Consider the following 23,830-nt stretch of genomic DNA (forward strand, 5'->3'; position numbering starts at 1 on the left):
TCCATCTCTCACCCAAGTTTGGAATTTATTTTTGATATAAGGTCTTAAAATTGCACTAGTGAAATGAAATGCAAGTGAGATTTATAGAGCGTGCTAATACCCAGTGGTGCCTAGGCGCTGGGCTCAGAAGAAGATAACCAACTGAACTGAGGCAGGTTGCAAGAGAGAATCTAGTGATTAAAAAGTCATGTTTTAAAGTCTTTCCTGAAGGCTGGAAGATCTGTTTTCTTTGTCAGTTCAGTGGGGAGGGAGTTCCAGAGTCATGATGTACTACCCACAAAACTCCTTCCTCCCCATTGAGACTTTTTATATTTAGGGACAACCAGGTTGTGGACCACAGCAGAGCTGAGTGATCTCGATGGGATGTACCAGTGAAAACATTGACTGAGATAAGCGGGGTCACTACCGTGAAGCGCCCTGAAGGCAGAACAGAGGGCCTTAAAATCGATGCTCTTCTTGACAGGAAGTCAATGGAGAAGGATGAGCACAAAGGAAACAGATTCACTTTTGGGAATGCCCAAAAGTAGTCGAGCAGTCACATTTTGTGAGGTCTGAATTTTGTCAAGGCATTTTGTCCGGATCTTGACAAATAGGGCATTGCAATAATTGATTCTTTATACAATGAGGGATTATATTACGGTTTTATGTAAATTCATGGAATAAAGCAGAAACATTTTCTGAGAAGTTTCATTATAAAGAAGGAGGCTGATGTGATGGAATTGATATGGCATTAAACGCTAGTTTATTCTCCACGACAACCCCTAGATTCCTGACCTTTGTTACTGGGGTAGGGAGTGTGCAGCGTTCCAGAGGCCACCACATAGGTGACCAAATGGAGGTATCCATTCCAAAAAGCAAAACCTCCGTTTTACCAGAGTTAAGCTTCAACAATTGTGGGACATCTATTTTCCAACCTGGAGCATGCAATTGTGGAAACATGTGGTGATGTCTGCAGGGTCACTGGCAACTGAGACCACAATTTAGGTAACATTGGTGTAGGATACTGCTGAGAACCCAAAAGACCTAGTTTGGCCAGCGGGTGACATAAATAATAAATGGTAGGGCTTAAAGGAGAGCACTGGGGAACGCCTGAAGGTAAGGTGAAAGGGGATGAGTTGAAAACTTCAAGAGTGACAAATTGTTTTTGGTCAGTGAGACAAGATTTAAGAAGGGTAAGTGCTTGACCCTTGAGGCCAACAGAGAGAAGACCGCCAAGGAGTATATCATCGTTGATGGTGTCAAATGCCACTGAGAGGTCTAAAAGGATCAGGGCAGCAATACCTCCTGAGTTGATGGCTGACCAATTTGCTCTGCTGCTGTACTTAGAGCAAGCTCCTTGCTATGATGGCTTCTAAAGCCAAACTGGGAAGTGTCAAGGTGACCCTGTTTCTCAATGAAGGATGTCAGTTGAGAGTTAATAGCTTTCTCACTGATGTTTGCAGAGAGTGAGAGGCGTAAAATAGGGCAGTAATCATGGGGATTCGAGGCATCCAGATTTGGCTCCTTGAGGAGAGGAAGGATGAATGCTAGCTTCTAACATGCGTGTTACGTGAAATTTCAGTTATGTCAATATGCCAGGTCGCGTAATTATAGGCTATAGCAATTTACTGCAAATGATAACTACAGAACAGCATCTGTTTTTTCGCATTGCTTTTGTTTTTTGCATTTTATTTTAGTGCAAAATGGTCTCTTGCATCAACAATTTAAGGACGCATTTTGAGCCAAAATAAAGCACAAAATGACAGATTTGCAATTTGCACAATTACACTTAATTTCGCACACCACAACTTCTAACATTTTGAAACGTGTATGTTTTATAATAATCCGTTTTCATAAAATGCTGCGCACCATACATAATAAGTCAAATTCTAACCGTGAACACGCTATTTTTTACAGTCTTTGACCTCTGGTTTGGGGCCTCTTCTGTGCATGGGACTTCCTAAAGCAGTCTCACTTACTTAAATGCTCGAGGACAATGGTTCTGGGCTGTTATCCCCAGTACACTACTTTTAAAGAAGGCCAGCTTCTGTGCATCGTGGGAAGGGGATTCTGCACACAGTACAGGGTATATGGCCTTGTGGCCACTTACAAAAGCACATGTTGCAGCTGAGCTTCCTGTGCACCTGCAGGGCTAAAATCTGCACATTTCTTTGGGTGGGTCTTCATTTCGAGAGGGGTTCAGCAACACATAACAAGTTCTTCGGCGGCCACCTAGGAGCAACAGCGAGCTCCCAGAAGTCCCCATTGTGCAGAGAGAATTTAAAACCCAAGTTCTTCCAGAAGGAAGGGTGCAGGGTCAAAAAGGTGCAGGGTACCTATTGTAGACAAATCTAGTGGGTTTAAAGGGGGGGGGGAAGGGGTATAAAATGTGCAATGGTATAGGGAGCATGACTTGTGATGGGGTAATAAGCGATAGTAAAAGGAATATGCTAAAATGAGTAGGTTTGTGATTTTAAATATTTTAAATATTTACAACCAATGGGCTCTGACTGTATTTAAGACAGTAGCTTCCCATTGCGACCTTTGGTTTTGGTATTAATGTGTTACCTATTGTTGTTGCTAGGTCCCTTGACGGGTAGTGCACTTGGTATTTGCACCTGCCATCTTGTATATATTTGTAATTTTGAGTAAGGTTTTTTTTGCTTTCCAGAATTCGGAGCTTCTAGCCCACATCACGTTCCTCAAATGTGGACATTCTACCTCCTTTCTCTTTTAGCACTCTCACCGTTCACTTTCTGACAGTCCTACCTGAAGCAATCATGAAAACAATGGCAATGCTGTCTGAATGCTGTTCAGCTGTGCTAGCCTGGCAGCTCACCTGAGTACTGGTCACCTCAGGGTCCACTTTTTATCCAGCAGTTTGTTGACTCAGAAAGGGAGATGGATTTACTGAAACACCATTTGTGGTCTCAGGACCCTGGAAGCTTTATCAACATAAGCCTGAGAGAGGCTTTAATACCTGTTTCAATTTAAGATATGACCAGGGCTCACTGTGTGAAGGGGCTGTAAGGTAACCTGCATCAAAACATCAGGACCTGGCCTCTTCTCTCTCCCTAATGCAGCTCCTACTCTCTCTACCTACAGCATCCAACTGCCAACTATTCACTACAGCTTGGTACCAGCTACAACATTCCAGTGATGGTGTCACATCTTCAAGCCTTCAGCTGTTCCTGGCACTGGGACATTCTGCACAACAGCAGACACACCATTTGCATACAGGGGTCATACACAGTGAAAAACACTTTGTTACACAAGAAAAGAGTTGCTGTGAATTCTGTTTCGACTATTTAACACTGAGTCACTAAATGGTGTATCAACATTACTCCTGCTGAATCAGCCCCTCCGGCGCAACAACTTAAATTATCATCTGTCATGGAGCTCTGAGGTGAAGGTAATCCACAGTCTAACTAGGATTATGGTGACAACTATGGTTAGCAACTGCTATCCCTATGTTGCTGATCATCTTCAGCGCCTGGATACCCTCACGGGTGACAAGCAGCGCTCTACAAACCCACCTTACATTACATTACAATACATAGTTATGTGAAGGGCCTTGCAACCTATTTGATTTGCCAAATCTGTTTAAAATAAGCATTGTTTTAACTTTTGTCCCTGGCTGCTGCTAGAAAGCTATAACTTTTAACATGTTGCAATCAGAATCTAGAAATATGATTTCTTTCAAAACCAAGGACCTCATTTACAAGAAACAGGCATAGGGCAGCGCTGCAAGTCTTCATGCTGCGCTGCCCTACGCCAATTCGAAAGGTCAGGAATGCAGCATATTTACAAGATACAGTGCATTCCTGTCCTTTCAGTCAGCGCACAATTTGCAGCCGAGCATCAGTGCAGGCACCCTTGCACCATGGGGCAAGGGTGTCTGCGTCGTTGGCATAATTGTTTTTGTGCCAAACAGGATACCTTCCTGCATAAAAAACAACTAATGGAGGCGTTTTCCTCTCTCAATGCGTGCTGCAAAATGCAGCACATATAGAAAGAGGAAATAAGAAGGGGAAATAAAGTTATTCCTCCTCGTTACGCCTCCCCTGGGGAGGTGCACAGTTTCGACGCAGTCCCAGGTTTACATATCCTTGTAAACGTGGGTGTTGCATGGGAAAACCCTTCACAGCGCTCATAGAATGCCTCCTTGACGTAGAATAAGGCAAGGCAGCACCTTGCACTGCCTTACTCCATATCTATGAGGCCATGCAAAGCCGAGCAGGGAGGCTTCGCGTCGCCTCATAGTTATGATTAAGAGGCCTGCACCACCAGAGCTTCATTAAAAGTGACGCTTCGCAGCGCAAACCTTTTGTAAATAAGGCCTTAAATGCACCATGGCCCCTCAGTGAGGTCAAAGTTTGGATGTGTGGCTATGAGAGAATGTGAAGTTATTTCCGATGTCACCATGTATTCAATGAATGCACGTCACCCCATGTCTTCATGCCTCAGATGCCATATTATAAAGACCAGCTATTCTGAAATGTGCAAATTTTAGCATGTATAAATGCACTTTGATAGCCGCATAGCACGTAACACATACCTGAATCATGGCTCCCACTATCTTCCTAGTCTCCTGATAGATTTTCTCACCATCCCATGTTGGATTTAAGGTCTTCAGGGTTCCAGCCAGGCGATTGTGTTCTCGCAGAAACAACGTATGCATAGATAGAAGACTCATATGTTCGTTGGCGCGACTGTCACCTTGGGAGGTATAGATAACTTTTGAGTTTCATATATAAATATAATATGCATATCAATTATATACATTTAAATACTTATCATTTCAAACAGAAATGCTGCAAAAATGTAATACCCATGATATGTTGAGAAACACTGTGGTGGAAATGAGGATAGATATGAGGCAGTGGAGAACAATGTCATTCTTCTGCGTAATCACGAACCTCAGTTTCCAGCAGGTGTGGTGGTAGAGGTTACAAGAAAAACCCTGAAGTGTGAAAAGGTGACTTTCAACTGAATTTTCCCAATAGACGAGACCTATCTTACAGCTATGCTGAGTGATACCAGGGGAGTCAGAAGAGAGATGATCTAATGGCACAGACAAATGTGAGGGTCTCTGAAGGCACCTTGAGGGCAGAGAGGGGCTTATTCTCTCAGCCGTTGGTTTGTGTCTGTGTCAAAAGATGATCGTCTTCGTCGGGCAGTGAATGTTTCAGTGTTCACCACATTTCACATGAATAACAGAGATGTCTTTTCACATTCCCTTTTCCTCTGGTCCTGTTTAAGCTCATGGGCATGTAGATTATCTGGCCACAGGCCCTACATAAACTCTATAACGTTTAACAAATGAGTTACCCCAAAGTCTTAAATGAGAGGTAACTCTTTAGGCATCAGTTGGAAATCATAGACTTTTATTGTACTCAAAACGTCCTGGAATCTTGCTCAGAGGGGTTGTGTGATCAGCTCTCTGCTTCGCTGGCATTTCTGTTTCTACAGTTGCTTTCTGGCCCCAAGTGAGGGACATTTTTATATAGAGGACAACCAAGGCCATGTGTCAAAGGGCTGAAGGTAGCTCTCAGCCTTCTCGGGCTACACTGCATTGGACCATAGACAACACTGTGCTCCAGTCCTCTGAGATATTAGCTTGAGTATCAATGTTCTGAGATATGAAATTGATGGTTCAGATGCCCAAGATCACAGTAGAGAAAAATGATAGTCAATAAACAATAACAAATACGGCAGTTGTAACACCAAGTACATACTTTTCAACAGAATTATAACAGAATGAGTTCTAGGCAGTAGACAGATTTGAATGCTAGAGTAAAAAGTGAAGCGTTTTTTTCTTAATCTTTAAGAACCAATGCAAGTCTTTTTTTCTAATCTCCTCTTTATCGACTCAAAGCAAAAGGTAGCTAAGTATTTGTTTTATACAAGAACACTTTTTAGAAGTCTATCACTATTTAGTTCATGTGGGATTGGCTTACCACAATGCTTTCTTTAGAAGACTTAAGAGTTATTTGATAAACATACTACAATGCTGTAAAATTACAAAATACAATTTAGAAAACCGGAGTATATTAATCCAAAAACCAAAGACGCATTCAGGGAAATCATTTTTTAATGGCTGACGCCTCTAAGCGTCAGCCATTACAAGTATGACGAAAAATTAAAAAAAGGAAAGTCATAATTTTCTCTTTAAATTTCTTGAAGTTTTTTCCTGCCTGATATACTCGATTGGTTTATCTCACCTGCAGACACCCAAAGAACTTTGAGGCATATTTACAACGAGGTGTCGGAGCCTCCTTGGCTCAACGCCGAGCTCCTCCACTTCAGAAACGCAGGGTTGCACCATATTTACAACAATATGGTGCAGCCCTGCATTTCCCCATGCGCTGGCACTAAATTTAGCAACCGAGCTCCAACGCAGGCATCCTTGCCCCATAGTGCAAGAGTGTCTGCGTTGAGGGGAAGATTGTTTATGTGCAGGAAGGTCTGCCTTCCTGCACATAAACAATGTTTATATTGTGTTTTGTAACTTTTATGTGTGCTGCTTAATGCTTGAATTACGTAAGAAAGAGATCCGAGTAGTGAAGAATTTTTAAATATGAGTTTTTGGGGGGGAACTGTGTTATTGCAACTCACAAATGCCATTCATCGTTTGGTTACATTCATTTGTTTCTTCTCACGCAGTGGATGATTCCTATCTCCACTCTGCATGAAAATCCTTCGGCAAGGCAGCGTATTGTGGCACACAATATTTCCATATTATAGAGCCGAAGGATTACTGTGTGCAATGGGTTAGGCACTGCACAAAAACATTGGGGGATATTCACAAGGCTCTATCGCCGAGTTAACAGCACTTTATCGCAGCCAAAGTTGCAATAAACTTATCACCCCAATCACAAGCTGGTGTTAACATCGCACAGCTCCTGTTTACCTGCGATAGCAGCCGCAAAAAACATTACCACATATGACCCCCACAACTATCGCTAATGAGATGCAGAGTAGGCATTCCCGTGCCAAAAGCCGAGAGAAAACACCACTCCACAACATTCACCAACCAGAACTGCGATAAGAACACAAAACAGGCAAAAAGGCGTGTTAGCAGCAGGAAAATAACACCTGCTCTGACCTGGTGCAAAGTCAGACCACAGCCTGCACCACAAAAGGGAGCACAGCCCACAGCCACATCGGAAGGGCAACATATGCCATGGAGCCACTGGTCATGTGGCCTGGACAACCAAGAGGGCCACAACAACCCACCGCCACCACCCCAGGACCCCAAGCCCCACCCGGAACACCCCCCCCCCAGACCACCACAGAGGTAACGCAGCCAAAGACAGTGGACCCCCAGGAAATGCACCAGCCTCACAGACCCAACACCTGACAATGTTATTGCCCACTACAGGCTCAAAAGGACAAACATTGTATGCATCCTGACCAACAACGCCCAACAAGCTGACGGCACTAACACAGCAGACAACCAACATCCCAACCCACACAAAGCTACTGGCTGTGCTGGACCTGTTGGCCCCTGGTACCCCCCCAACCAATACCCGCCAGAGTCAGAGGAGTCACACAGCCAGCCACATCCAAGTCCCTCACACCTGTCCTGGACATCACCATCAGCCTGGTGCCCCAGTCGCTATACGTCCAACACAATGCGCAGGATCTGCAGCAAGGACCATACGCCATATCTGAATGCATGCACGTGTTGGGGGCAATCCACAACACACATGTCATTCCTGTGCCCCATTGTGACACAGCACACAATCACCGCAACAGAAAGCACACGCCTCATATCAATGTACAGGCAACAACCGAACACTGTGGAACACCGTGGAACCTCCACCAGTGTTGCCTCTAATACCCAGCCAGTGTGCATGATTCCTTCATCTTCCGACTGTCCATCAGCAACCAGCGTTCCCAGGATGGCACCACGGGAAATGCACAGCCTCTTGGCATGTTCCAAATGAACACACGACTCACCTCAACTCCACAACCATGAAACTCACAACTCTGGCAATGCACACGTCATAAAATCACGTCACACACCAGACACGACAGAACAACTCACAATGGTAACCTGGGCAACATGTGAACATGAGCAATCAACGGCATGGCACCTCAGCCACACACTAGCCGAATGTGGGGAGAGGTGGCAACAAGGCAAGAGAACCATGATTGGGAAAGTACAAAATGCCAAGAGTGGCGGAGATGTGCTGGACAGACAGCAGTATGCCAAACACAACCATATCCATGGAGACATACACCGCTGGTGTATGGAGTGTAGTGGACAGTTGATGCAACCATGTCACCCAAGACAGCGGGGGAGTTTGCGGAAATGTTGCCTGTTACGTCCCCCCGTAAGCGTAGAGGGATGGCCCGGCGTACGCCAAGTTAGCGTACGGGTGTGAATAAAAAGCACGTAGCCCTGAGCGTGGTCCTCTTCCAGAAAGCCTCTTCCAGTCTCTTTCAGGGCGGCACCTCTCACCACACCACAAGGCCGACCCCGTCCTCGTGAGCGGAGTTGCCTGCGATCCTGTGTGCCTGCCGTACCCCGGCCTGCTGCACTCCGAACCTGTCAGGCCCAACCCTGCGCAGCCAGGCCGCACTGATCACCTTCCGACACCGGCATGTGTCAAGGAGGGCCCACCACGTGCCTGCGCAAGCTCCAAGTCCGAGGGCTGCGACCTTGGCAGCCTCTAAGACCATCATGGCCTCCACGACACAGGCCCGCTGTAGTCCTTTCTCGTTGACGTACTCTGCTGCCGCCTCCGGCCAACACCACGGTCAAGTAGATCACACATTTGGAACTGAGTCTTGATTACACCATGGCGGTGAACATTATTTAAGTTTAAGGCAGAGTTCATGTCACTATACTCCCTTCGATGTGGTGCCACCAAGTCTGTGCATAGCATTACGACCACACGTGTCTGTGGGCCTACGCGGACTACTGCCCTAGGCCTACGCTGCACACAAGTAGGTCACAGAATTGGAACTGAACATCGATCATTCAAAGGCAGAATACATTTAATCGCACGCAAGGAGAGGCGTAAGAGGATGACGCGTTGCAGTCCGGAGGGAATAGGATCATCATTACGGAGGTGATCTAACACTACCGACAACTGCCCTGGTGTCACTAACTCTGTGCATCACAAGCCAACGACAGGTGGGTGTGGTCCCCTGCTGACTACTGCCTTCTGCCCACACTACGGACAAGTAGGTCACACATTTGGAACTGAGTCTTTATCATACATTGTCCCTGTACGCACACCTGTCGTGGATGCCATCATCAGATTGATACCCTCCTCGGCACTCCAGGTGCCACTGACTCAGTGCACCGCAAGCTATCGTCCGTTACTGATTGAGTTTTGTGTCGTTGAGAGGTTGCGCAGCAATGTCACCTCAAGCAGTGTGGGAAACCTGGCACATTGATGAGGAAGAGGATGCAGGTCTAACACACCCCACTGCATCTGCATCAGGCATGTCTCGAAGGGACAGAATCCAAGATTCCGAGACTTTTTCTTCACATGGGTGCCCTGGCGTCCACTGTTCAAGTGGTTGCCAGCACCAAGCGCTCTGTGCGGGCTAGCTCACACTCACCCCACACACATACAGCGCAGGCGTCACAGTACATGTGGTCCATGTTGCCCTACCAATAAAGGGGCCGGGCGCACATGCTCGTAGCCAGTACAACATAATATCTGCATGTGTCCCTGTGGTCTTGTTGTATGCATGAGGGCCCTGGGCCCTACGAAATTACATTGTGCTGTGTACAGCTAGGATGCAGACATGTCACCGCAGGCAGCGGGTTGGAGCTTGGACATGTAGCTTTGTCATCATCCACTCAATTCATAAGGGGAGTGGCCTGGGCCATCATACGCAGAGCCAATGTTGGTGTGTGACTGCTATTTGCGTGCCCCTGGGCGTGGTTCTGTACTGAGAATGTGCATCTGCATGTGTCTCTATGGCAGTGTGGGTCTCCTTTGTGGGTTGTAGGTGGTCCCTGAAGGGTAATAGACACCAACGTATGTGATCTAGTTCGCCTTCCATGGGTTCGGGCCCCACCCACACCTGTTGGGTCATCTCCTTTTGGCTTGCTGACACATGGCATTGGGGTGCCATGTGTGGGTGGGTGAAGTGTCGTGAGCCAGCTGTGCTTGTGGGTGCTTCCTGCTGTGTGGTCTGTTGCAGGCTCTGTGTTCTCCTCTAAGTAGCTTGGGTGGTATGTCCATGGTCTGTTGTAGGGCGTCAGTGTCGAAAAGTGTGTTGGTCCTCTCCGGCATCACAGATGTGTTGTCTTCTGTGCTCTGCTGGAGGTGTTGTGTGCCCCTCTGCAATGTGAAGGGGAGATGCATGTTGACATTGTGTTGACATGTATGTTGGCACATTGTTCTGGTTTACATGCAGACTGTATGACAATGTACATTGTGACTGTTTGGGAGGTGCTGGATGCCTCTGCGGGACAGTGTACATTTGGACTACATGACGGATGTCCAGTTGTACATTTCCATTTCACAGTTTCTAGCTCTGTCAGCTGTAGTAGGCATGTTTCTGTGTATGTGCGGAGCTAGTTGTGTGCTCTGTTCTGCAGTGTCGGCTATGTGCATTGTACCACGTTGTTGTCAATATGGGTGTGCTGTTCTTGCTATGTGTGTGGGCTGCAGTGTGCCAAGGGGATCAGGGACATGATCCTGGGTAATTGTGGGTGTGCAGTGTGTTACACCTCATTGTGCATGTGTGCCATTGTGCCCATCTCCCCCCGTCCCCCCAGTCCCTGTTCATTACTCTCCCTGTTGATGTTGTGTCATGTCCTCTCGAGCTGTGTCCGTACTGCCTACTCCTTGCACCGTCTCCACACTGATGACTGTGGCCTCGGTTTCCTCCAGCTCCTCCTGTGGCGCATGACTGCCACCTCCTGTCACCGTTGCTGCCTTCCTGTTGGAAGTAGGTTTGTGCCTGGATCAGGTTGTCATGTCTTGGCCTCCTCGGCACTCCGACTGCATTCCAGGTGGTGTGCTTGTGGGTCAGTTGCTGGTAGTGTTCTGTCACCTCCATGACGCTGGTTTTGTTTTCCTGCGGTCTGCACCCTGTCTTCCTCTCCCTCTTCTCCTTGGCCTTCCCCGACCCTGTTGTTCCTTGCTGGTGGTCTGTGGGGGTTGTGTGGTTCGCGTTGGCCTCTGTGCTGGGTCAGGGTGCATCAATGTTACTATGTACTTTGGCTTGTTTCTGGTGTGTTGTTTCTGTGGTTTTTATGATGCATTTTCCCGCCAGACGCATGTGATTTACAGGCCTGTGTCTGGTTTTCGATAATTTTTGTACCGTGATTGGCCTCATCGCATGATTTTTTGCATTCGCGTTTCACATTTTTGCTGCGTGGGGTTGAATTTTGCACCGCCATTTGACGCATTATCTGGTGACTATCACATGCTACTGCCGAGTTGTGAATACTTAGTTGGCACGGCATAATTTTCCCGCGATAGGCTCCGATGTTGAGAGTTGCGTTAAGCTACTCTTGCGGTAGTTGTCGCGCCTTTAGTCTCTGTGTTACAGACCCTGTCACTGGTTTCACCATGGCATGCCACTGGGTCAAAACATAGTAGGTAGTATTTTTCAATGATGGCTTTTGTCTTAAAAATGGAAGCTTTATATACATCCAGGGCCCACGCTCTGCACAGCGATACATATTACGTGCCAGATATCAGTCTAAGGGTAGTTAGAATTAAAGTGTTCAGAATGCCTTTGCTTTGGATTCTCAAGAAGATTTTTTTAAGAAACCATTTATTATTTTGAAATGTGTCATCTTTCGGAAAATCTGAAGCCCTTACCAGTATCTAGATATTTCTCCACCACATATTGTGTGCGAGCGTGGGTATGGCTGACAATTTTTTTAGCTTCTTTATAGTGTCTTGTGGCCACGAACGAAGCAGGGCAGCATTGTCTGAAGGAATACATGAGCTCCAATATGTCTAATGGATATTTCAGAGGTGACCCACAGAGCAGCAGCCAGCCCAATTACCTCAAGAATGTTCGATTGCAACGCTGACAAACCTGCTTACCTAATTGGGTGGTTTGTAAAGCGCCTTATGCCATTGCATAGCCACTTCAGAGCACTGAAAAATCAAGAGAAGCAAAAGTAAATCCCAGAACACGAGCTGGTGGAGTCAAGCCTAATGAGAGTTTGAGGAGTTTCCATAGTAGGCCTGCATGCAAATAAATAAGTAGGCAAATCCAAGGGTTTATTTTTACTAATATTGGTGAGGGCGCTTGTGTTGTACATTACAATTTTTGGCTGCTCTCCTGGGCCTTTTTAGTTATTATCGCTATTCATTTTAATTTAGTAGTGCTATTGGCTGTTTGACCACTAGCTCTGTCTCTCTTGTTTTGCTGATAACATGGGAGTCGTCCGTCAGCGCCATGAGACCTTCGGGTGATGTGTGCGCTAAATAAATGCTCCTTGATTTGATTTGATTCCCCCATCTCGTCCTGCTTTTCTGTGCATGCCAGTACCTTCTCTGTAAAGCTTCAAAGCGCTAAGTGCTTAGAAGCAGCTGCACTTTATAAATGGCCACAGAGCATCTGAATGCAGGATTTCGTAAGTCAATTGAAAGTCTGTTCTATTAGCATTACTTGAACTACATTAAGAGACTGTATATCAGAAAGGTTTGAAGTGGTGCCAAAAACATAGCGAATACTTCACAGTTTTCATAAATGAGGGGCTGGAAAAAGACAATATTTGGAGTTGAACTGTATAATTCACCAGGCTGATGATAATTTTCACATACCTGCTATTTAGCTGCATTTTAGATTTGAAAGGGTGTGTCTTTTAGCCCCGTTTTGTTTTGCACTAGACAATAGTGTATCGAGGCAACAACAATGAGAGTATTTTGTGTATTTCCAAAATTAGCATAATTTGTGTACTTTATGTAATCCACCCCTCTTTGGTCAAAACAAAGGTTTTGCACTAGTGTATACAATGTAACTCAATGAAATTGTCCTATGTATCTGTGTGTGCATAGGAAGGGGAGCAAGCATACCTTTCACCACCTTTCAAAGGGGAAAGATACACATAAGTTCGAGGTAAAATCAGTTGCTTACATTTATGATTAGATACTCGCCAGCATTTGTTTGGCCCTCGCTGCAAAACGCAAAAGATGTTACAAAATATATTGAATATGCATTTGTACAAACTCAATAATTACATAGTGCGGCACCAACTGCAGAACGTGTTCATTTGCCTGTAACTAAATTAATGCCACTGAGTGAAGGCAAAATATTTGAAATGCAAATATCATTCAGAACAACTTGAATCTAAATAGTATATATAACATAACATTGCATAACATGTGTATTTGTAACTCTCATGGTCACTCAAGGGTATCTTGGCACTAAATAACAGATGTTTCTCAATGGTACTCCTTTTATCGACCTTTAGAAGGATGAAAGGAACATGATCATTAACCGGGAAGCCTTGCTTTACAGGTCGAGCCTAGCCAGCTGCGAGGTCTGCTGTGTCTAGTTCTATGAGCTTTGGACACACCCTTGCTGCCCATTGGTTAAAATGTGTGTCCTTCTGAAATGCTTACTTCTGCATGGTTTTTTGTGGGTAACTGTCCCACCTTATCTTGTCTTACTCCTCCCCTGGAGTATTGGCCTAGTAGAGTATCCTTTCTCTGATCGCTTTCTACTTTATGTTTGCGTACTCTTTGCAGCTTGTATGTTGACTTTGTAAGCACAGCGGCCGCCTGCCTTTCTTTTCTATTTATTCATTTTGTAACATTTGCGGCACGCCGTACTTTAGCGTCACATGTTTAAAGCTAAAGCGCGCCATAACCGCAAATGCTACAAAAGATACTAGAAAGAAAAGGCGGATGGCTGCCATTACATTATTTCCGGCTTCACAGCATTTACCCCGGCTTCAGCTTTAACCCATTTGATGCATGCGTTGGCCAACGGCAGAGGCAAGCACTCCCACCCTGGTGTGGCGCACGTCCAATGGCCAACACCAGGGACAGCCTCCTGTAATTCTCTGGTGCACAGCACCAGAGGTTTCCTTTTTTTTTTCTCCCAGGGGAGACACAGAAGGCTTTTCGCGTCTCTCCCTGCCTCCTCTCTCGTCCACCTGTGAAGTCAGCGCGGCTCGCCTCGCCTTCCAAATGTAAGGCACTGTGCAAAGATGCCCTCTAATTCACATGCTGGTATAGGTACCCACATATTTGGAGGTGAGCAAATAACCACTGCTTCTAAACTCCAAGGGGCAGATTTACAAGCTCCGTACGCCACATTTGCGCCGCCGTTGCGTCACTTTTGTGACGCAGCGGCGGTGCAAAGCCAGCGCCATGCTGCGGGGTATTTACAACATGACGCATCTAGGGAGATGCGTCACGTTGTAAAGCCCTGCGCCACACGTGGGCGTTCTAGCACGGGGGGGGGGGCCTTCCGGCGCAGGAATGCCTCCTAAAAGTGGCTGAGTGAAATCTACAAGATTTCACTCAGTCACTGTTACGGCCATGCTGTGTCAAAACCCTGCGCCTGCTTGAAGCAGGCATAAGGATTGACGCAGCATGTTAGGCATAGGGGCACCCGAGCCTTGCTGGAGCTGCGTCGCTCTTGCGATGCGACTCCAGCAATGCTTCACCTTTTCGGCAGCAGATGCGTCACGCATCTGTCTATTCCTGCCCCATGGTGCACCGTATTGTAAATGCGGCGCATCCAAAGTGGCGCAAGAGGTGTCTGCGGTGATGCAAAATAACTGGCGCATCCCTGCTAATATGCAGGGATGCGCCAGTTATTGTAAATCTGCCCCCATATGTTTTTTCCACTTTGGAAATACATAGTTTTCCATAGTTTCCTTGATACCTACTTTTCACTTTTTATATTTTACCAAGTTAATTGCTATATACCCGGCACACAATAAAAAACCATAGCAAGGCGCAGCTCAGTTATTGACTCTGGGCACTTAGGGTTCTTGGTGAACCTACAAGTCCTATATACCCCTGTAACCATAGGGGTACAGTGGACATAATGGTATATTGCTTTTAAAAATCTGCCATACTAAGAAGAAGCTGCAGTTCAAAATGCAGGTACAAATGGCTGTTTTATACAACTCGTTTTCAATCTGTTTTAATTTCAACTGTCACTTTCTATAGGAAATCCTTGTAGGATCTATTCAATGACCCCTTTGCTATATTCAGAATTCTGTCTACTTTTAAGAAATGTATAGCTTTCTGGGATCCATTATTGGTTTTACATCAATTTCTACCACTAACTGAAAGGAGGTTGAAAGCACAAAACATAGGAAACAAGCATTTACAATGCAATGGTCTCGGCAATATTATAGGTAGAGCTATTGGTATTGCTCATTATTTTTTTATTATTTTTGTATCCCTAAATAAATGGCATTGTCATTAGCTTTTTTTTTTTTGCATATGTGATACCTATTGCATTAGCAGAGAGAGAGTGAGGTAGTGAGATAGAGAGAGAGATTAAATGCATCTGAGAGAGTGTGGTTATGGAGACTTGGTCACTGTTAAAGGGTGCTAGTGAGAGAATCTGTGGTGGAGGTGGTCATGGGTGGGGGCGCCAACAAACATTGACGCAGAGGGCGCCACCAGCACTAAAGCCGGCCCTGAGCGCTGCAGCGCTATCGAACACCAGCATCAGGGCTCCGGATCAAGTATTAGGGGCCTGAAGGAGTGCCCAGCGAATGCCTCAGGGGCAGTAGGCCCCCTGCGGCAGAGCCCAATTGTCTCTCACAACAGGCAGACACGCCGCCTCCGCACGGCCCGGCTTGGGTAATTAAAGTCCCTCCAGCGGTGTATGCAGACGTATGATTGATGGTCTATGTGTAGTGTGTGTGATGCAAAGTGCTCGGACACCCTACACTGGTATGAGTGGCGCTATATAACTAATTAAATGCATCTGAGAGAGTGTGGTTATGGAGACTTGGTCACTGTTAAAGGGTGCTAGTGAGAGAATCTGTGGTGGAGGTAGTCATGGGGGGGGCGCCAACAAACATTGATGCACAGGGCGCCACCAGCACTAAAGACGGCCCTGAGCGCTGCAGCGCTATCGAACACCAGCATCAGGGCTCCGGATCAAGTATTAGGGGCCTAAAGGAGTGCCCAGCGAATGCCTCAGGGGTAGTAGGCCCCCTGCGGCAGAGCCCAATTGTCTCTCACAACAGGCAGACACGCCGCCTCCGCACGGCCCGGCTTGGGTAATTAAAGTCCCTCCAGCGGCCGGATCAAGTATTAGGGGCCTAAAGGAGTGCCCAGCGAATGCCTCAGGGGCAGTAGGCCCCCTGCGGCAGAGCCCAATTGTCTCTCACAACAGGCAGACACGCCGCCTCCGCACGGCCCGTCTTGGGTAATTAAAGTCCCTCCAGCAGTGTATGCAGAGTTCTTACCCCCACGTGCTAATGGTGACAATCAGCTGCTACGTGGGTCCGGGGGGGGGGGCCAGCAGGAGCGCGTCTTCAGGTCGCGTATCACACCCCGCAGTAGGCCACACCCACCTGCCAAGCAGGGCGAGCAGCCAGGAAAATTGGCAGTACTCCATCGCAGAGCCCCCCCCTCCAGGCCCCGGGGCTCTGTATTCTGCAGGTAGGCAGTTTCACAGCAGGCACACGGTGGGGCCACCCACTGTCATCAGCACCACAATTCAACCACAGGTCAGGCACAAGCAGTCTGCAGCTTGGTCCCAGGCAGCCATCTGGCACCAGTTTATCAGGCACACAGGGCAACAAGTGGTGGGCCACTATTTTACACGCCGACAAAGGATTATGAAGGATAATTCACACGGCTGAAGGAGCTCTTCCAGTACGCAGCTATTTCAGAGCCAGGCATGACCCGCCCCCAGCCACTAATGTTTTTCAGACCTCAGACTTCCACCTACTCTCTCTTCCTGAGTAAGGTGTCCTGGCATACACCAGGGAACAAGCACACCACTTCCTTTCTCCGAGGCGAAGCAGAAATGCCTCGGAGAAAGGCAGCGGCATTTTCGGATTCGGGGGCGTGTTTTTCTTTTTCTCTCCTCTTGCCATTGGCTGGAGGAGATAATCAGAAAAGTAGCAAAAAACACGCCCCCGAATCCGAAAAGGACGGGGCCTGTTCGGAGAGACAATCCTCTTCTCCAATGGCTGGCCAGCATTCAAGAGGCCAGCCAATGGAGAAGAGGAGAGAAGAGGGGCGGGTTCAAGCCCCTCTTCTCCAAAACATGAAATCTCGGACCGAGACTGCGCAAGCGCAGCCTTCGAGCCGAGACCTAAAAAGGCTATGTCCCACTAAAATGCCAAAACTTAGTAGAACATTCTGGTTTTCTGACAAAAGTCTGCCTGTTCCTAAAAACTGGGAAGATGGTGATTTTATCACAAAGAACTCTTTGTTGATACCATTTGCAGGGAAAACAAGCATTTGCAATGCAATAGGTCTCGCATTTATAAGAGTTTGAGCTATTGGCATTGTAAAATTACAATGCCTTTTATTTATGTTTTGGTTTTAAAACAAATAACAGGCATTGTCATTTACAATGTCAGTAGCATAAACTCGCTTAAAAGCAGTGTGCGGCGTGCAGCAGTGTGCGGCGTGCAGCAGTGTGTGGCGTGCAGCAGTGTGTGGCGTGCAGCAGTGTGCGGCGTGCAGCAGTGTGCGGCGTGCAGCAGTGTGAGGCGTGCAGCAGTGTGCGGCGTGCAGCAGTGTGCGGCGTGCAGCAGTGTTTCGTGTAGCAGTGTGAGGCATGCAGCACTGTGACGTGCAGCGGTGTGCAGCAGTGTGCGGCGTGCAGCAGTGTGCTGCGTGCAGCAGTGTTTCGTGTAGCAGTGTGAGGCATGCAGCACTGTGGCGTGCAGCGGTGTGCAGCAGTGTGCGGCGTGCAGCAGTGTGCTGCATGCAGCAGTGTGCTGTGTGCAGCAGTGTCGTGCAGCATGCAGCAGTGAGTAATGCAGCAGTGTGCAGCAGTGTGCCGGTTGCATCAGTGTGTGCCATGCAGCAGTGTGTGGCGTGCAGCAATGTTTCGTGTAGCAGTGTGTGGCGTGCAGCAGTGTGTGGCGTGCAGCAGTGTGTGGCGTGCAGCAGTGTGCGGCATGCAGCAGTGTGCGGCGTGCCGCAGTGTGTGGCAGTGTGTGGCGTGCAGCAGTGTGAGGCATGCAGCAGTGTGTGGCGTGCAGCGGCATGCAGCAGTGTGTGGCATGCAGCAGTGTGAGACGTGCAGCAGTGTGAGGCGTGCAGCAGTGTGAGGCATGCAGCGGTGTGTGGCGTGCAGCAGTGTGAGGCGTGCAGCAGAGACACATTGAGGGTGAGGAGAGACACGTGGAGGGTGAGGAGAGACACGTGGAGGGTGAGGAGAGACACGTGTAGGGTGAGGAGAGACACGTGTGGAGGGTGAGGAGAGACACGTGTGGAGGGTGAGGAGAGACACATGTGGAGCGTGAGGAGGAGACACCTGTGGAGGGTGAGGAGGAGACACATTTGGAGGGTGAGGAGGAGACACATGTGGAGGGTGAGGCGGAGGGTGAGGAGACACGTGTGGAGGGTGAGGAGAGACACGTGTGAAGGGTGAGGAGAGACACATGTGGAGGGTGAGGAGAGATGTGGAGGGTGAGGAGAGACACGTGTGGAGGGTGAGGAGAGACACGTGTGGAGGGTGAGGAGAGACACGTGTGGAGGGTGAGGAGAGACACGTGGAGGGTGAGGAGAGGCACGTGGAGGGTGAGGAGAGACATGGAGGGTGAGGAGAGACACGTGGAGGGTGAGGAGAGACACGTGGAGGGTGAGGAGAGACACGTGGAGGGTGAGGAGAGACACAGAGGGTGAGGAGAGACAAGTGTGGAGGGTGAGGTGGAGGGTGAGGAGATAGACGTGTGGAGGGTGAGGAGAGACGTGTGGAGGGTGAGGAGAGACGTGTGGAGGGTGAGGAGAGACGTGTGGAGGGTGAGGAGAGACACGTGGAGGGTGAGCAGAGACACATGTGGAGGGTGAGCAGAGACACATGTGGAGGGTGAGCAGAGACACGTGTGGAGGGTGAGGAGAGACACGTGTGGAGGGTGAGGAGAGACACGTGGAGGGTGAGGAGAGACACGTGTGGAGGGTGAGGAGAGACACGTGGAGGGTGAGGAGAGACGTGGAGGGTGAGGAGAGACACATGGAGGGTGAGGAGAGACGTGGAGGGTGAGGAGAGACATGTGGAGGGTGAGGAGGGTGAGGTGGAGGGTGAGGAGAGACACGTGGAGGGTGAGGTGGAGGGTGAGGAGAAACAGAGTTGGAGGGTGAGGAGAGACGGAGGTGGAGGGTGAGGAGAGACGGAGGTGGAGGGTGAGGAGTGACCGAGGTGGAGGGTGAGGAGAGACGGAGGTGGGGGGTGAGGAGAGACGGAGACGGAGGTGGAGGGTGAGGAGAGACCGAGGTGGAGAGTGAGGAGAGACCGAGGTGGAGGGGAAGGAGAGACCGAGGTGGAGGGTAAGGAGAGACCGAGTTGGAAGGGAATCAGAAGTGGAGGAGAGAGAGAGGTGGAGGGTGAGGAGAGACAGTGGTGGAGTGGGGGGGAGGGGAGGATATCACTTTTACTTCCTCTCCTAGTGTAAGGTAACGCCCCCACCCCACAGGCCCTGCCGGGGCTGAGAGCGGATCACTGTTCGCATCAGCCGTCACCCGAGACCGCTCCGTACTTGTTGGTAAATAGAGGTTCACTATCTGTTGATAATGGGATTCACTTGGGGGGCTGACTTACCTCCCCCATCCCCAGGGCCAACACTGAGAAGGCATCAGAGACCTGGTGCTGCCTATGCTGCAGTACTGCAAGAGGGAGGGATGGGGGGGTGGGCAGAGGAAGAGGAGTGGGGTTAGAGAAGGGACAGGTGGGGAGAGAAAGAGGAGAGAAGGGACAGAGACACAAAAGGAGCAAAAAAAGAATTAAAGAGAGTAAAGAGGAGAGTTGGGGAAAATGAAAACATTACGAGAGAACATGTAGCAAAGAGGTGGAGAGAGAAGATGGGAGAGAGTAAGGACGCAGCCAAGTGATAGGGCAGAGACAAAAAGAATCGAAACAATACAAAAGTATTTTCCAAACTCGTAAATAACCACGGGCCAAACAACTGATCTGCAATGAAGCATCCGAATCCGGTATATCATGACGTTAACCATGCAAAAAAAATAAAAATTTAAAAAAAATTAAAAAACACCAAAAAACACGTATACACCATGTTGACCCTTTTCCATGCAACGTATTCTAAAACGCCATTCTCATTCATACATTCACAGCAAACCTGTTCACAAGAGTGAGAGAAAATGTGGTATTAGTGTTACATTTTTGTTTACATCCATACCCGCTCACTTATGCAATTAAAGGATTCATGACCACACGGTTAAACAAAACGTACTGATTGGCCTTGCCGTGAAGGAGAAACACGTGTTGACACACACTCCCGATCTGTGAAACGTTCACCACACTTTCTCGAAATTGAAACCAGTGCATGTGTCCGACGAACTTCCTGCCGCTTATCTGAATGCACCAGTGGCAGAAGATAGTCACCATCTTGCAACAACACAATTAAAGGGAGGAATGTCTGTCTCTCACCACCGCCACATGTCTCTGAGTCTTACTGTCTCATGCGAGATCTCCCTCTCGGAGACAGCTGACACCGACTCTTCCCCTGAGACAGTATGGGAGATGCGTATGTGTGCATAGTGTGTGTGTCTATATGTATATATCTGTGTGTGTATGCATGTGTGTGTGTTTGTATGTGTATATGTTTGTGTATGCATGTGTGTGTTGGTGTGCAAGTATGGGTGTGTCATTGTGTTCATTTGTCTTCATGGATGTGTACACATATGTTTGTGTGTATACCTATGTCTGTGTATGCATGTTTGTGTGTATGCATATGTGTTTGAGTATGTTGGTGTGCATGCTTGTTTATATGTGTATGTGGGGTTGGTGTGTTGGTGTGCATGTATATGCATATGTTTATGCATGTCTGTGTGTGTTTGTATATGTTCATATGTGTGTGTAAATGCATGTGTGTGTTTGTATGTGTGCATAGTTGTGTATGCATGTGATCAGAGGGAAGAGTGCACTTGAGGGCAAAGAGGAAAACATACGGGGAAGAGTATGTGAGGGCAGAGAGAAAAATACAGAGGGAAAAGCACGTGAGGGCAGAGAGAAAAATAGAGAGGGAAGAGTCCATGTGAGGGAGGAGAGAAAAATAGAGAGGGAAGAGCTCATGTGAGAGCAAAGCGAAAAATACAGAGGGTAGGGCGCATGTTAGACCGGAGATAAAAACATAGAGGGAAGAGAGCATGTGAGAGCACAGAGAAAAATATAGAGAGAAGAACACATGCGAGGGCAGAGAAAAAAATACAGAGCGAAGAGCACATGTGAGAGCATAGAGAAAAAATGCAGAGGGAAGAGTACATGTGAGGGAAGAGAGACAAATCCAGAGGGAATAGCATGTGTGAGGAAAGAGAGAAAAATAGAGAGGGAATAGCACATGTGAGACCAGAGAGAAAAACATAGAGGGAAGAGCATATGTGAGGACAAAGAGAACAAGTACAGGCTATGCCAAGCGGAAGTGATCGCGTTTGCGATCAAACATCAAAGCGGCGAAAGTGAAAGTAATTGAGCAGAGCATCAAAGGGCTGGGTGAGAAGGGAGGGGGGAATGCAAGGGTCAAAGCGGCTAAAGTGAAAGTAATCGAGCAGAGCATCAAAGGGGTGGGTGAGAAGGGAGGGGGGAATGCAAGGAGCAGAGGAGCAGCTGTGCATGTGCACGCCAGCAAAACCTTGTGGGTAGCACTTTTGAAAGCGCACTTACAAAATGTCTCAAAGAGACAGCTTTCGCTGTCTCAGCGAGACCTAAACACAGCCACTTTCTTCTTCAGCACTTTTTTCCAATTTTTCACCAAAACTCTGGGTACCTTTAAAATCCCCAGGGTGTTGAAAAAAGGGATGCAAATTTGGCATGGAAAGTTTATGTGGGATGCTATCTTGCTATGCTCCTAAGTCATAGAATGCAGTATCAGTCAACGCCCACCAGGCGCCATTCTTTTTCCACAATATAAGCAGCACTTTTCATCCTTACCACTAGGGTGAGGAAGAACCCCTGAAGTGTGCACTTTTCCCATTGTGCTCTCAAGCAACTCTGTCACCACTACTTGCTCCTGTCTGCGCGACTTATTATGAAATCCTTATCGTGTGCAGTACTGAATTGCCGTGTAGCTATATTCATACTAAATAAGTCACATACATAAATCACAAGATCTATATATTGGAATATCTAGTACAGTAACACTTTCATTGTAGCAGAAGATCCCACTGATAATATCTCGGTTATTTAGATGAAGCACTGAGCATATTAGTATATTTCATGATTGCAATGATAGATCTTACCAGCAATGAAACATGGAATTTCAAAAGTTGTATTGATGGATGCACATGCACTATTTGGGTTAGCTTCAAAGGGCAGAAATGGTCTAGTTCCATCCTGAAACCTATCGTTGACAGCTAACAACCCCAGATCATTGGTCTTATTCCTTAGACTGGCAGCTGTAGAGGCTGAGCTTCCATACACCATGCTGGCATCAATGAAGGAGGTTAAGCCATTCAGCTGCTCTCTGACTATTGTATCAGTGGGGCACGCTGGACCAGTGCGAAATAGGGGAATGCAGTTGCCCCTTCTATCACCCATTGGATCATTCGGCGGCATCTGTAAAACCATAATATAGATAATTTGAGCAGTTAATGTTTCAAAAGATAATATTATATCAGTCTACCATATTCAATTTAACATGACATCTAGTGAACAACATTGAAGGTAATCATTACCTGAGAGCTCAGAGAGTGAACCAAAAAAAGAAAAGGCTGAGCAGATATTATAAGTGCTACATAATAAAAAGGGTTATTTAAATATATATTAACATTAGGGTCCTCCGTTTCAAGGAAATCACACTGAAAGGAAGATAATATAACAAAAGTAATCAATCAATCAATCAAACAGCATTTGTAAAATGCAACCCTGTCACCCTTAGGTGTATATGGGAGCTATGTCTCTGTCGAAGAGACAGGTCTTAAGTCTCTTTCTGAAGTCTGCCAGCAAGGGAGCTGTACAGAGCTGGAGTGGGAGGTCATTCCAGGTCTTGTCAGCAATGTAGAAGAACAAGTGGCCACTGCTGTGGCTGCAACAGATGTGGGGGGTGTGTGCTAGGGCGATTGAAGAGAAGTGCAGTTGTCTAGAGGGTTGGTGGAGGTTTAGTAGATGGTTGATGTAGGCCGGATCTTGAACTGGCATCTTTTCTGGATGGTGAGACAGTGGAGGTCTCTGTTGTGTCCTATTACCCTTGTGCTAGTTTGTCTCCGCGTCTAAAGCCAGGCTGGAGTGTGGAGCTTTAGCCATATTCCAGGACGTTTGTAGATCGGAGATGGAGGAGAGAGGGGACTTGTAACTTCAATAAAGATTTTTGCTACTGCCATGGTCTTCATTCACCCTTGTAACACTGGTCACGATCAAACCCAGTTTGCCGAGGTGAGTGTATGCTGCGCCGGAGCTGTTTGCTGCCACGCCACTCCTCTCTGGAACAATTTGCTGGCGTGTGGGCCCATTCAGCGGTCTACCGCAGAGAGCAGGAAGCTCTACCCATATTTCAGCAGCAACTCGCACTTTGTTGGTTTGAGTAACCACCACATGGACATGTGCGCATTACCGCGAATACTCAGCGACCATTTTGATGACAAAACAAGGTCAGGCAAGTTAAATAAGCCCGACAGCGATATCATCACTCTATGCTTCATTCGTTGGTTGTTTTCTTCAGCGGCCATATTGTTTGTCTGACCAAGCAATGTTTCAAAGTCAGGCAACACAGATTTTGGCATTTTAAACTGTTGTT

The 23,830-nt window shown here is 47.5% G+C and overlaps 1 protein-coding gene across 1 annotated transcript in view; it reads right to left on the minus strand.

Moving 5' to 3' along the window:
- LOC146809304 (eosinophil peroxidase-like) overlaps positions 1-23,830 on the minus strand; it is a 188,026-nt gene that overhangs the window by 43,550 nt on the left and 120,646 nt on the right. Inside the window, exons 8-9 of the mRNA XM_085616114.1 lie at positions 22,338-22,653; positions 4,538-4,698 (exon numbers count right to left, since the gene is read on the minus strand). Of these exons, the coding sequence (XP_085472240.1) occupies positions 4,538-4,698; positions 22,338-22,653 (477 nt within the window). The remainder of the gene's footprint in view (positions 1-4,537; positions 4,699-22,337; positions 22,654-23,830) is intronic.

The sequence above is a fragment of the Triturus cristatus genome, chromosome 7, assembly GCF_964204655.1.
Source record: "Triturus cristatus chromosome 7, aTriCri1.1, whole genome shotgun sequence".
NCBI lineage: Eukaryota > Metazoa > Chordata > Amphibia > Caudata > Salamandridae > Triturus > Triturus cristatus.